At 39.6% G+C, this 12,037-nt stretch overlaps 1 protein-coding gene across 1 annotated transcript in view; it reads left to right on the top strand.

Annotated features, from left to right (window-relative positions):
* The first annotated feature begins 378 nt into the window (after nucleotides 1–378).
* LOC143282565 (uncharacterized) overlaps nucleotides 379–12,037 on the top strand; it is a 51,868-nt gene continuing 40,209 nt past the window's right edge. The window contains exons 1-3 of the mRNA XM_076588254.1: nucleotides 379–575; nucleotides 9,708–9,859; nucleotides 10,388–10,483. Coding sequence (XP_076444369.1) covers nucleotides 379–575; nucleotides 9,708–9,859; nucleotides 10,388–10,483 — 445 coding nt within the window. The remainder of the gene's footprint in view (nucleotides 576–9,707; nucleotides 9,860–10,387; nucleotides 10,484–12,037) is intronic.

Here is a 12,037-nt window from a genome sequence, read left to right as displayed (position 1 = left end):
CACAGTTCACACTGTTCCCTTTGTATCACACAGTTCATACTGTTCCCTTTCTGTCACACAGTTCACACTGTTCCCTTTGTATCACTCAGTTCACACTGTTCCCTTTGTGTCACTCAGTTCACACTGTTCCCTTTCTGTCACACAGTTCACACTGTTCCCTTTGTATCACACAGTTCACACTGTTCCCTTTGTATCACTCAGTTCACACTGTTCCCTTTGTATCACTCAGTTCACACTGTTCCCTTTCTGTCACACAGTTCACACTGTTCCTTTTGTATCACTCAGTTCACACTGTTCCCTTTGTATCACACAGTTCACACTGTTCCCATTGTATCACACAGTTCACACTGTTCCCTTCCTTTCTGAATGCAGAATCCAATGGCGTGGACAGCCTTCTTACTGGGCGCCCTGGTGACCGTTGCTGCGTGGCAGTGTACCACTGGTCAGATAAACCTGCTGGTCAACCCTGGGTTTGAGGAGGACCTCACAGGGTCATGGGTGGGCAACGGCTTCACCATGGAGAGATACCCTGGTGACGTCAGGGAGGGAGCCTTCTCGCTCAGGTGTTCTGGGAGGTCAGTGTTTCTGTGGCCCGTTTGTGTGTGTGTGTGTGTGTGTGTGTGTGTGTGTGTGTGTGTGTGTGTGTGTGTGTGTGTGTGTGTGTGTGTGTGTGTGTGTGTGTGTGTGTGTGTGTGTGCATAAGTGTGTGTGTGTGTGTGTGTGTGTGTGTGTGTGTGTGTGTGTGTGTGTGTGTGTGTGTGTGTGTGTGTGTGTGTGTGAGTGCAGGAGACGCAGAATCCAAATACAACAATCAGCAAAAAAATTATTGTGATTTAACAGAACGAAAAGACAAACGAATCAGTCACAAAAAAAGCATGCAGCAATGTGGCTAGTGTGTGTGTGAGGGTGGTAAGTGGAGGTGATGGGGGCGAATGTGTGTGCGTGCGTGCATGTGTATTTGTGTGTGTGTGTGTGTGTGTGTGTGTGTGTGTGTGTGTGTGTGTGTGTGTGTGTGTGCATAAGTGTATGTGTGTGTGAGTGTGTGTGTGTGTATGTATATATATATATATATATATATATATGTGTGTGTGTGTGTGTGTGTGTGTGTGTGTGTTTATCGAGGGGTACCTGTCTAAGTGCCTAATCAACAAACCAACCAATTTTACAGAAGAGCAAACTGAAAGTTGTCAATGCACTTACAATATTTTAAAACCATTAACGTTTTCATGTTTGCTACCAGTCGAAAAAATCATTCCATTTCTGTTAAGTAATTAATGAGGTTTTATTCAGTCTGCATCTTAATAGTTGTATAATTAGAAATCATGTAAACTATATTGAGATAAAGTTCTTTATGCATTCCCGTTGAGATACAGAGGCGCACATGTTGTCCTGCATAAAGGCCGTCGCCAGCATTCCACGCTTATTCCCAGGCAGCAAGAAAGGTCAGGGTACACACACAATCTTCCTGATAGCCGTAAAAAAAAAACATGTTGCAGTGGCTGAGGAAAGTACATTAGTACCAATCGTGTAAGAAATAACCGATAAATACTTCAAAATAAAGAAGCACATGCAATAAAAGAATTCACCACAGTCAAAAGGAACTGAAAAAATACATTCTTACCTGACGTTCAAAAGAATGAACACAGAGATAAAAGTACTTCAATACCAACGTGTCAAAGAATAAAGGTAAATAAATACTTTCATACAGTGAGAAAAATGACATTAGAGACAAAATACATTTCTTACCAACTGAAAGTTAACCATTCCAGATAGACATTTACTCTACGTTCAAAAGAATAACAATTACATTAAGTAATTCATATAAGGTTAAAAAAAAAATGAGATAAAATTGATTTTACAACGTAAATATGAAAAAACAATCAATAAAGTGCAGTATACATCGTGTAAAAGATCTTGGAGATAGTCATCATACAACGCAATTAAATGTAAAACAAATAAAAGTAAGTGTCCATTGCCAAAGCTAACTTTGATAAAATTGATACGCAAATAGTAGTGACATTCGGTCATATTCATACCGCTCTCTTATGAGGGTGATTCTTTTTGCTGAAGTACATTGACATCCAAACCTGTCAAGGTGCACAGGTGTTATGTGCTGTCAAGATGAAAACAGATATGGCGTCCAAGCCCTGTGAGTGGGTGTGTGTGTGAGAAATGAAAGTGATTGAAAAATAAGAAGTGTGAAAAAAAATGAGAGAGTAAGTGAGATAGAGTGCAAAAAGGGTGAATCAAGATTGTTTGAAAATAATGATGCAAAAAATTTCTATGTTAATTCTTATACAGAACGAAAAGACAAACGTTAAGTTCAGCCATTACAATAAAACTATTGCAGCAATGTGTTATCTGTAAGTAGGTGGAGTTGCAAAGAATACAAATTGAGCGGATAGTAAAGGTTGGGTGTAGTCCCCATGGACTCGAGGGGTCTGTGTAGTGAAAGGGCTGCGTTAGAGTGATTAAAGTCATTGGCTTTTGTGAGTGTATTTGTACAATGAAAAAAAAAAGTCAATCAAACAAGTATCCTAAACTTCAGAGTTTGTGAATCATCTGTGAAATGTCCTCTTTCTGCCTCTATCTGTGTGTTGTGTTGATTAAGTGTGTGAGCTGTGCTGTGTTTGTCACGGTTAAGAAATGTGTCGGTTTATGGATTAGTTATCCGAGAGATACGTGATACGGATACGAAATTTTTATTCATAAAACACATAATGCTATGAATGTGGTAATAATAATAATAAAATATAACTGAATAATAATATAATATGATAAGATATGTAATGCAATCTGTAATAGTATATACAGATTTTATGAACATTCTTTATTCAATGTGAATAATCTTAACGAAATGACCATGGGATATCCTCTCAAAATAGGGAAAACACTACCACAACTGCAGTTATAACAGACAACAAACAACACAAATCAACCAATCACACACACTTACACACACACACATAACAACACAAAATGAATTGAATAAATAATAATGAATGAACTAATTTCAACGTAAAATACCAAAACAAATCTTTTTGTACCATAATATAATTTTTGTGTCTTTTAACAGAATAGCAGGTAAATAAGTATGGACAGTAAAAAATGAACCTATAGAAAACGTTAACACTATTTTTATGTAATTCCCACTTGGCCATTCACCAATAGTTATCTTTAGGTCAGGAGGGCAAAAATTATTCTGAATTTGCTACACTTCTTATTTTCTACACACGTACCTATTACTGATTCCTTACTGTTTTGAAAGGATTTATTTTACTTTTGCATCCTGGTCTTACATATGTAAGTTTAGCGTGCCTACTGATTCATTAGTTTGTGTTAATTAATCCTACGTATTCTAAATAAGGTAGGTTATTAATTGGGTATCTTCGTTTCCTGACATAGGTTATTTGGTTGTTTTTTTAAATCAAGGGTTTACGATTTTCTTCATGAAACATTAGGTGTTAACTTTTCTTTCTACATGTGTAGGGTGTAGCATTCCTTCAAGTTTCTACATGTAGTTTCAGGCTGCCATACTGTTCTGAATAGGGTTAGGCTTTCGAATCAAATAATTTCGAACATAGTTAGACTTAACCTCTTTTACTACAAAGGGGTACGTTTAGCTTCCTTCGCATTCGCACATAAAGAATTTCGGCAATTCTTTGCTTTCCTGTTTCATGTATACAATATAGTTTAAAATAATATTATGAAAAAAATACTAAATATTTATATATATAATATAAAATGATTATATATCATTTTGTAAGCTCAAAATTTTCTCTATGCAGATAAAAACCACACTTTCTAAATATACAACATATATGTACCTTTTGTTATAAATTTCCTTTAATCATCAAAGTGAAAAGTTCACATGTCCCCTGTACAACATATTTACTGTTCCTTTGTACAAAGTTCACACGTTCCCTGTATTCAGATAACTGTACATCTCTCACTAGTAACTCAATAAAAGCCCTTTCAAAGTAACGTCTTGTAAATAGTTCACATGTTCCCTTTTAATAACAGTTCAAACTAGTTCATTTAGTAAAGTATAAATAAGATAGATTTGCATACATCACACTTTTTTTACCACATCAACGTTCACCTTTGTAATCAGTTAAACTGGTCCTCTTATACTATAACATACCCTTATTATACAATTCATACTGTTCTTACTGTAACATTACAATTTCTTTTTTAAAACGATTACCAGAGAATGTCCTTTTAAGAATCAGAATTCTATTCCCTCATAATAATGTCCTATAAATGCAACATATATTTTTCTGTCACAAGATAAACTGTTTTTGAATAAACACAAGTAACATGTTCCCATTGTAAAAGTAATGTTCCTTTGTAACCAGCTTAATGTTCCCTTTGTATAACATTTCAACACTCCTTGTAACACATATACACTGTTCACTTGTAACATTTAACTGTCCCTGATATCACAACGTATCCCTGTTATTTGTTCGATTCATTAACATTCCCTTTTTGTACAAGGATTACATTCCTTCGCACCACTTCCAAATACTTTCAACAACATTGAAAACACAACAAGATATCACACATAAAGTCCTCCTGTCATTTTTATAACTTTCCAATTTTATCACAATTGGGCAGTTCCCTTTTCTCTATTCTTTTTTTTCTATCAACAATTCACACTTTCCTTTCTGTCACGGACATTAAAAACTGTCATTTTATCATCATTTCACATACTTCTCTTTGTACACAGGTTCTGTTCCCTGTACATCATAAATTCCTAATGTAAACCAACTCATTCTAAACTATCCTTTGTTCAACATATTTTTCCTTCATGTAACAGATCACATGTTCTTTTCCCAGTAAGTGTTCCTTTGATATATGAGGTTCATACTATTCTTCTAATATAGCATGATTTCAATTTCTCTTTATCCAATTTAACACTGTTCTATTTCTGTCATCATTACAAAATGCATTTGTCACACATTCACACTGTATCACCTTTGTACAACGTTCTAATTCGTTCTTTGTTACTCATACATTCCTTTGTATACCATTCAACTGTATTTTATATCAGAATTCCTATACACATTTATAGTTCTATATCAACAGTCGCATTTCCTTGATACATTAGTTCAAAGATTTTATCAAAGTTCATAATGTATGTCTTTAATAACAGCTTCACAGTTCCCTGATCACTATTTAATGGTTCCCTTGTACATATTCAACTGATCCCTTGTACCAATGTTCACCTGCCCTTTCTTCCACAGTCAACTTACTTAATAACAGTTTGTTTCTCTTTACTGACTTTTCTAGCTGTTTGTTTCTAGTAATTGTATCACTAATTCAATGCTATTCTGAAGTCAATCTATCCTTTCATTAAGTGACACAGATACCAACAACTGTCCTTTGTAATATCATTCACACTGTCCTTGATCACTGCAGATTTACACTTCCTTGCTGTCACCATTACAACGCCCTTTTCACTATTCATGTTCCATTTAGTATCACAAGTTTAACTGTTTCCCATATTATTTACACATTCCTGTCTTTTGAGAAATCAATGTGACACTCTACTGGGGACTCTGTGTAATGACTAATGTACATCTGTCAATAAATCCAGGGTAATGTTTGGAAGTCACATTCAAATCACAGGGTATGATAGGTAAACGCTTACATGAGTAAACTCCTGATAATCAAGTACTTCCACTAGTTTCTATGGCATGTTTAACATCCAACTAGGATAAAAAGTGTGATTTTTAGTGTGTGAAATACTATTACATAATTTTTAGTGTCAAATAGTTTTGTGTGCAAATTCGAAATTTGTGTTTTTATAGGTTGTTGTGTGTGGATTGCTTTTTGTTGTATGAAACAGAATACCAATAAACATCATGTAAAAAAATTCTTGTGGATTTATCGAACAAAACAAAATATCAGTAAAAAAATCAGGTTGGTATGTTTCAGGTAACGTTTAACCAAAATATCTGTGCATGTATAAGACTGTGAATGTTGTATAGAAATTTTTGTGTGTATTGTAATTTTGATTGCTGTGTATATTCCAAATGAAAATGTTAAAGTGTTTATTATATAATATAAATAAAAGATATAATTTCTCAAAATTAACGTGGCCCGTGTGTGTGTCGTTAGTGTATTCATGTTTGCTCTGTTGTTATCAGGTCCTGTCAAGTCACTAATCAACAATACAGACATTTTTACTGAAGAGCTGAAACAGTGTCTCACTTACGTATTTTAAATTAACGTTTCTCCTGTTTGACTACACATGAAAAAAAAATACATTCCTTTTTTAAAAATTACAGGGAGGTATTTTCCATGTCTATCTTAATATTTATAATTATGAATCATGTCCAACTATAACCTTCATGATAATTTCTTATGCATTCCCGTTGAGATACAGAGGCGCACATGTTGTCCTGCATAAAGGCCGTCGCCAGCATTCCACGCTTATTCCCAGGCAGCAAGAAAGGTCAGGGTACACACACAATCTTCCTGATAGCCGTAAAAAACCATGTTGCAGGTGGCTTGAGGCAGAAGCAGCCACCAATCGCTGTAGCGAAAAAGCCGTATCTCAAATTAAGGCCCAGGCAATAGCAAAGATTCCCCAGCAGTCACGGACTGAACAACCTTCTGTCCTTGACGTTGGATGGCCTCGTTGGCAAACGTTCTCACAACACGTGCATAAATATGGTATAATGAGAAACGGTTCTGCAGCAGTGAGGAAATACTGGTCATTAGGGCCACATCATTTGCTGCCACTGAGTTCCATCTCCACAGGAGGGTAGACCATCTAGCTCTACTTCATATAGTCACATTACAGTTGTATATATCATATTTAGGTTAAAAAAATGTAAACGATTGATTTTCACGTAAATATAAACAAAACAAAATCCAATAGTGCAGTTATGTGTTTTAATCTCCATATACAGCACTTATAATGTAAAACAAATGTTGTCATTGAACAGAACTGATACAAATTAGTCGCAAAAGTAGTGCATTCTCATTCTCTCTCTCTCTCTCTCTCTCTCTCTCTCTCTCTCTCTCTCTCTCTCTCTCTCTCTCTCTCCACGTGTGTGTATGTGTGTGCGTGCGTGCGTGCCAGTGCGTGTGTGTGTGTGTGAGAGAGAGAGAGAGAGAGAGAGAGAGTGCAGGAGACGCAGAATCCAAATACAACAATCAGCAAAAAAAAATTCTTGTAATTTAACAGAACGAAAAGACAAACGAATCAGTCATTAAAAAAAAAGCATGCAGCAATGTGGTTAGTGTGTATGTGAGGGTGGTAAGTGGGCCGGGCGAATGTGTGTGCGTGTGTGTGTGTGTGTGTGTGTGTGCGTGCGTGCGTGCGTGTGTGTGTGTGTGTGTGTGTGTGTGTGTGTGTGTTTAATTGAAAAAAAAAATCAACCAAACAAGTCAGTCTAAACAATCACGCAGTTGTGAACTCTGCCCCTGTCCCTCTGTCTCTGTCTCTCTATCTGTGTGTGTGTGTGTGTGTGTGTGTGTGTGTGTGTGTGTGTGTGTGCACGCGTGTGTGTGTGTGTGTGTGTGTGTGTGTGTGTGTATGAGAGAGAGAGAGAGAGAGAGAGATAGGGACAATGACAATCATTTCAATGTCCAATCAGCAATGAAGCCCTTCGGACACTGGGGCATTACAAACAATCGTGAGCACAATTCCAGAAACTGGCACACACAACTCTGCACCACCATCTCACCTCTCCGTCTCACCATACATAAACCTGCATTTACCTGCAAGCAAAACATGCATGAACTCATAAGCACACAATACACATACCCAAGAGCAAACCACGCACGTACTCGCATGCAAAACATGCACGTCTCCGCAAGCTCATACTTCCCCTCCCTCTTTCTCCTCCTCCCCCTCTCCCCCGCCCCCCAACACACACACACACACACACACACACACACACGCGCGCGCGCGCGCAAAAGGACAACGGAACATTTTGAAGATTCAATCATTGATATTGAATCTCAGTTACTAAATGCACTTTCTTTCTTTTCTAATCTGTATTGCTTGCAGTGTATTTTGCCAGATCTTGTATAACATGTTTATTGCTACAGGATATAATATTTACTGCACGTGTTTGGTCAGAAATCTAACAAGTTAATTCTAAAATACCACAGTTTCGACAGATATCCTTATATGCTGAGCAGTGGGAAAAAAACGAATTCCATTTAACAAGGTGGACAAACAGCGTCTAATTCTGTTTCACGTAGGAACAATGCCTTTAGTTCCTTTACCACTAACCCTTAACCGAAATCTAATTAAGTTATCTCCATGCCATTTGTTTGTAATGAAAGTAAAGTAGTTTTCTGTTTGGATATCTGTTTCTTTTTTTAAAGAACTTCTGAATGCCAGTTTTGCTTATAACAGGGAGTAAGTCTAGTTATTATTATATTCAGCAAGAAAAGCATTATTCCTAACCAACGCCATAGCTAAGCCACACAATGCCAAGACCATTTCGACACAGAATGGTGTGCACATTTGACACCCACTTGATACGACCAGATTCACGTTGCATTAGGAGCATTTCATACGCATGTCTGCTCAGTCTTGACACAAGCTGCTTGAGAAGCCTCAACCAGTATCTGATGCATTTAACTGATGTTCTAATGTACAGAGGATATCTACCGATTTCTCCACATACTAATTTATTTGATGCATGTAGGTGAACGCTCAGAAATCATTTAATAGCGAATCTATGAACTGTTTCAGTTTGTTTGCATTCTTCTTCCATGCCCCAGATTCAGCTGTAAACGTCAGGACTGGTTCGATCTGTGTCAAAGAAATTTCAAGAACTAGATTCTGTCATGTGTGTGTGCTGGAACACACGTCTTGTGTTGGTTCTGTCATGTGTGTGTGCAATAACACTAGTGTTGTGTTGGTTCTGTGTCATGTGTGTGTGCTGGAACACACGTGTTGTGTTGGTTCTGTCATGTGTGTGTGCTGGAACACACGTGTTGTGTTGGTTCTGTGTCATGTGTGTGTGCTGGAACACACGTGTTGTGTTGGTTCCGTGTCATGTGTGTGTCGGAACACACGTGTTGTGTTGGTTCTGTGTCATGTGTGTGTCGGAACACTCGTGTTGTGTTGGTTCTGTGTCATGTGTGTGTCGGAACACTCGTTTTGTGTCGGTTCTGTGTCATGCGTGTGTCGGAACACTCGTGTTGTGTTGGTTCTGTGTCATGTGTGTGTCGGAACACTCGTGTTGCGTTGGTTCTGTGTCATATTGTGTTGGTTCTGCGTCATGTGTATGTCGGAACACTCGTGTTGTGTCGGTTCTGTGTCATGTGTGTGTGCTGAAACACACGTGTTGTGTTGGTTTTGTCATGTGTGTGTCGGAACACACGTGTTGTGTTGGTTTTGTGTGATGTGTGTGTCGGAACACTCGTGTTGTGATGGTTCTGTGTGATGTGTGTGTCGGAACACTCGTGTTGTGATGGTTCTGTGTCATGTGTGTGTCGGAACACTCGTGTTGTGTTGGTTCTGTCATGTGTGTGTCGGAACACACGTGTTCTGTTGGTTCTGTGTCATGTGTGTGTGCTGAAACACACGTGTTGTGTTGACTCTGTGTCATGTGTGTGTCGGAACACACGTGTTGTGTTGGTTCTGTGTCATGCGTGTGTGTGTGCTGAAACACACGTGTTGTGTTGGTTTTGTGCCATGTGTGTGTCGGAACACTCGTGCTGTGTTGGTGCAGAGACCGCACACTGGAGGGACCAGTCCAAAGCATCAACCTGACCAGAGGTCACCATTATGTCTTTGAGGGCTATGCCAAACTCCTCAACGACGTGCCTGGCAAAATTTGGCAGACTTTCAAGGTGGTGGTGCAAATCAATCTGGTCGGAATCGGTAGGTGGTCATCAGCCCGTGGCAGGCTGAAAGACAGTGTTGTGTGTAGTGTGTAGTAAACTTTGAACAGGTCGTTTTTATCAACTCTTTGTGTTGCCTTGCTCTTCTTCATCTCTTCTTTATGGTTGTGTTAACGTTTCGTGTGGTTGTTGGCTTATGTGTTATCATCATCATCATCATCATCATCATCATCATCATCATCATCATCATCATCATGGTGTTGTGGCTGTTATATCATCCTCAGCGAATGTGGTGTAGCATATATGGATTTGTCCGCACGCTCTGACACCTCCTTGAAACTGAAACTGGTTGTAATTGTAATGATAACAACAGCAACGATGATGATGATGATAATAATAATAATAATAATAATAATAATAATAATGATAATAATAATAATAATAATGATAATGAAAAAACAAATCTTTTTATGCTGTGGTGATGTCCACTTGCAAAGTCTGTCTGTGCATGTTTTTGATTCATTTCTGTCCGTGCATGTGTTTGTGTGTGCACTCACTGCTGTTGCAGAGAAGAAACAGAGCTACATCATCGCCTACCGTGCATTTTGCCGTGTTGAGAACGGCTGGATTCGGCTCAAGGGCAGCATTGACGCCCCAATGTTAGGTAATCTCTCCTGATGTACACTACATGCTGCATTGGTTGGGTAATGGTGGGTGGTCGATACATCAGGGTGGTGGTGCACTGGATGGTTGGGTGGATGGGTAGATAAATTGTTGGGTGCACCGGGTTGATGGGTAGATAAGTTGAGCGTGCACTGGGTGGATGGGTATCTAGATAAGTTGTTGGGTGCACCGGGTTGATGGGTAGATAAGTTGATGGGTGCACTGGGTGGATGGGTAGATAAGTTGTTGGGTGCACCGGGTGGATGGGTAGATAAGTTGTTGGGTGCACTGGGTGGATGGGTAGATAAGTTTATGGGTGCACCGGGTTGATGGGTAGATAAGTTGAGTGTGCACTGGGTGGATGGGTTGATCAATGGTTCGGTGCACAGGGTGGATAAGTAGATAAGTTGTTGGGTGCACTGGGTGGATGGGTAGATAAGTTGTTGGGTGCACTGGGTGGATGGGTAGATAAGTTGTTGGGTGCACCGGGTGGATGGGTAGATAAGTTGTTGGGTGCATTGGGTGGGTGGGTAGATAAGTTGTTGGGTGCATTGGGTGGATGGGTAGATAAGTTGTTGGGTGCACTGGGTGGATGGGTAGATAAGTTGTTGGGTGCATTGGGTGGATGGGTAGATAAGTTGTTGGGTGCACTGGGTGGATGGGTAGATAAGTTGTTGGGTGCACCGGGTGGATGGGTAGATAAGTTGTTGGGTGCACTGGGTTGATGGGTAGATAAGTTGTTGGGTGCACCGGGTTTATGGGTAGATAAGTTGTTGGGTGTACTGGGTGTATGGGTAGATAGGTTGTTGGGTGCACAGGGTGGATGGGTAGATAAGTTGTTGGGTGCACCGGGTTTATGGGTAGATAAGTTGTTGGGTGCACCGGGTGGATGGGTAGATAAGTTGTTGGGTGCACAGGGTTGATGGGTAGATAAGTTGTTTGGTGCACCGGGTGGATGGGTAGATAAGTTGTTGGGTGCATTGGGTTGATGGGTGGATAAGTTGTTGGGTACACTGGGTGGATGGGTAGATCAATGGTTCGGTGCACAGGGTGGATAAGTAGATAAGTTGTTGGGTGCACTGGGTGGATGGTTAGATAAGTTGTTGGGTGCACTGGGTGGATGGTTAGATAAGTTGTTGGGTGCACCAGGTGGATGGGTAGATAAGTTGTTGGGTGCATTGGGTTGATGGGTAGATAAGTTGAGTGTGCACTGGGTGGATGGGTATCTAGTTTCAGTTTCAGTTTCACTTTCTCAAGGAGGCGTCACTGCGTTCGGACAAATCCATACACGCTACACCACATCTGTTGAGCAGATGCCTGACCAGCAGCATGACCCAACGCGCTTAGTCAGGCCTTGAGTGCATGCTTACATATTTGTGTACCTATGAAAGTGGATTTCATTTTACGTAATTTCGCCAGAGGACAACACTCTCGTTGCCATGGGTTCTTTTTCAGTGCGCCAAGTGCGTGCTGCACACGGGACCTCGGTTTATCGTCTCATCCGAAAGACTAGACGCTCAGTTTGATTTTCCAGTCAAACTTAGGAGAAAGGGCG

Source organism: Babylonia areolata, chromosome 5 (genome assembly GCF_041734735.1).
Source record: "Babylonia areolata isolate BAREFJ2019XMU chromosome 5, ASM4173473v1, whole genome shotgun sequence".
NCBI lineage: Eukaryota > Metazoa > Mollusca > Gastropoda > Neogastropoda > Buccinidae > Babylonia > Babylonia areolata.
Note: the sequence above shows the minus strand (reverse complement) of the source record. Positions and strands in the feature narration are given on the sequence as shown.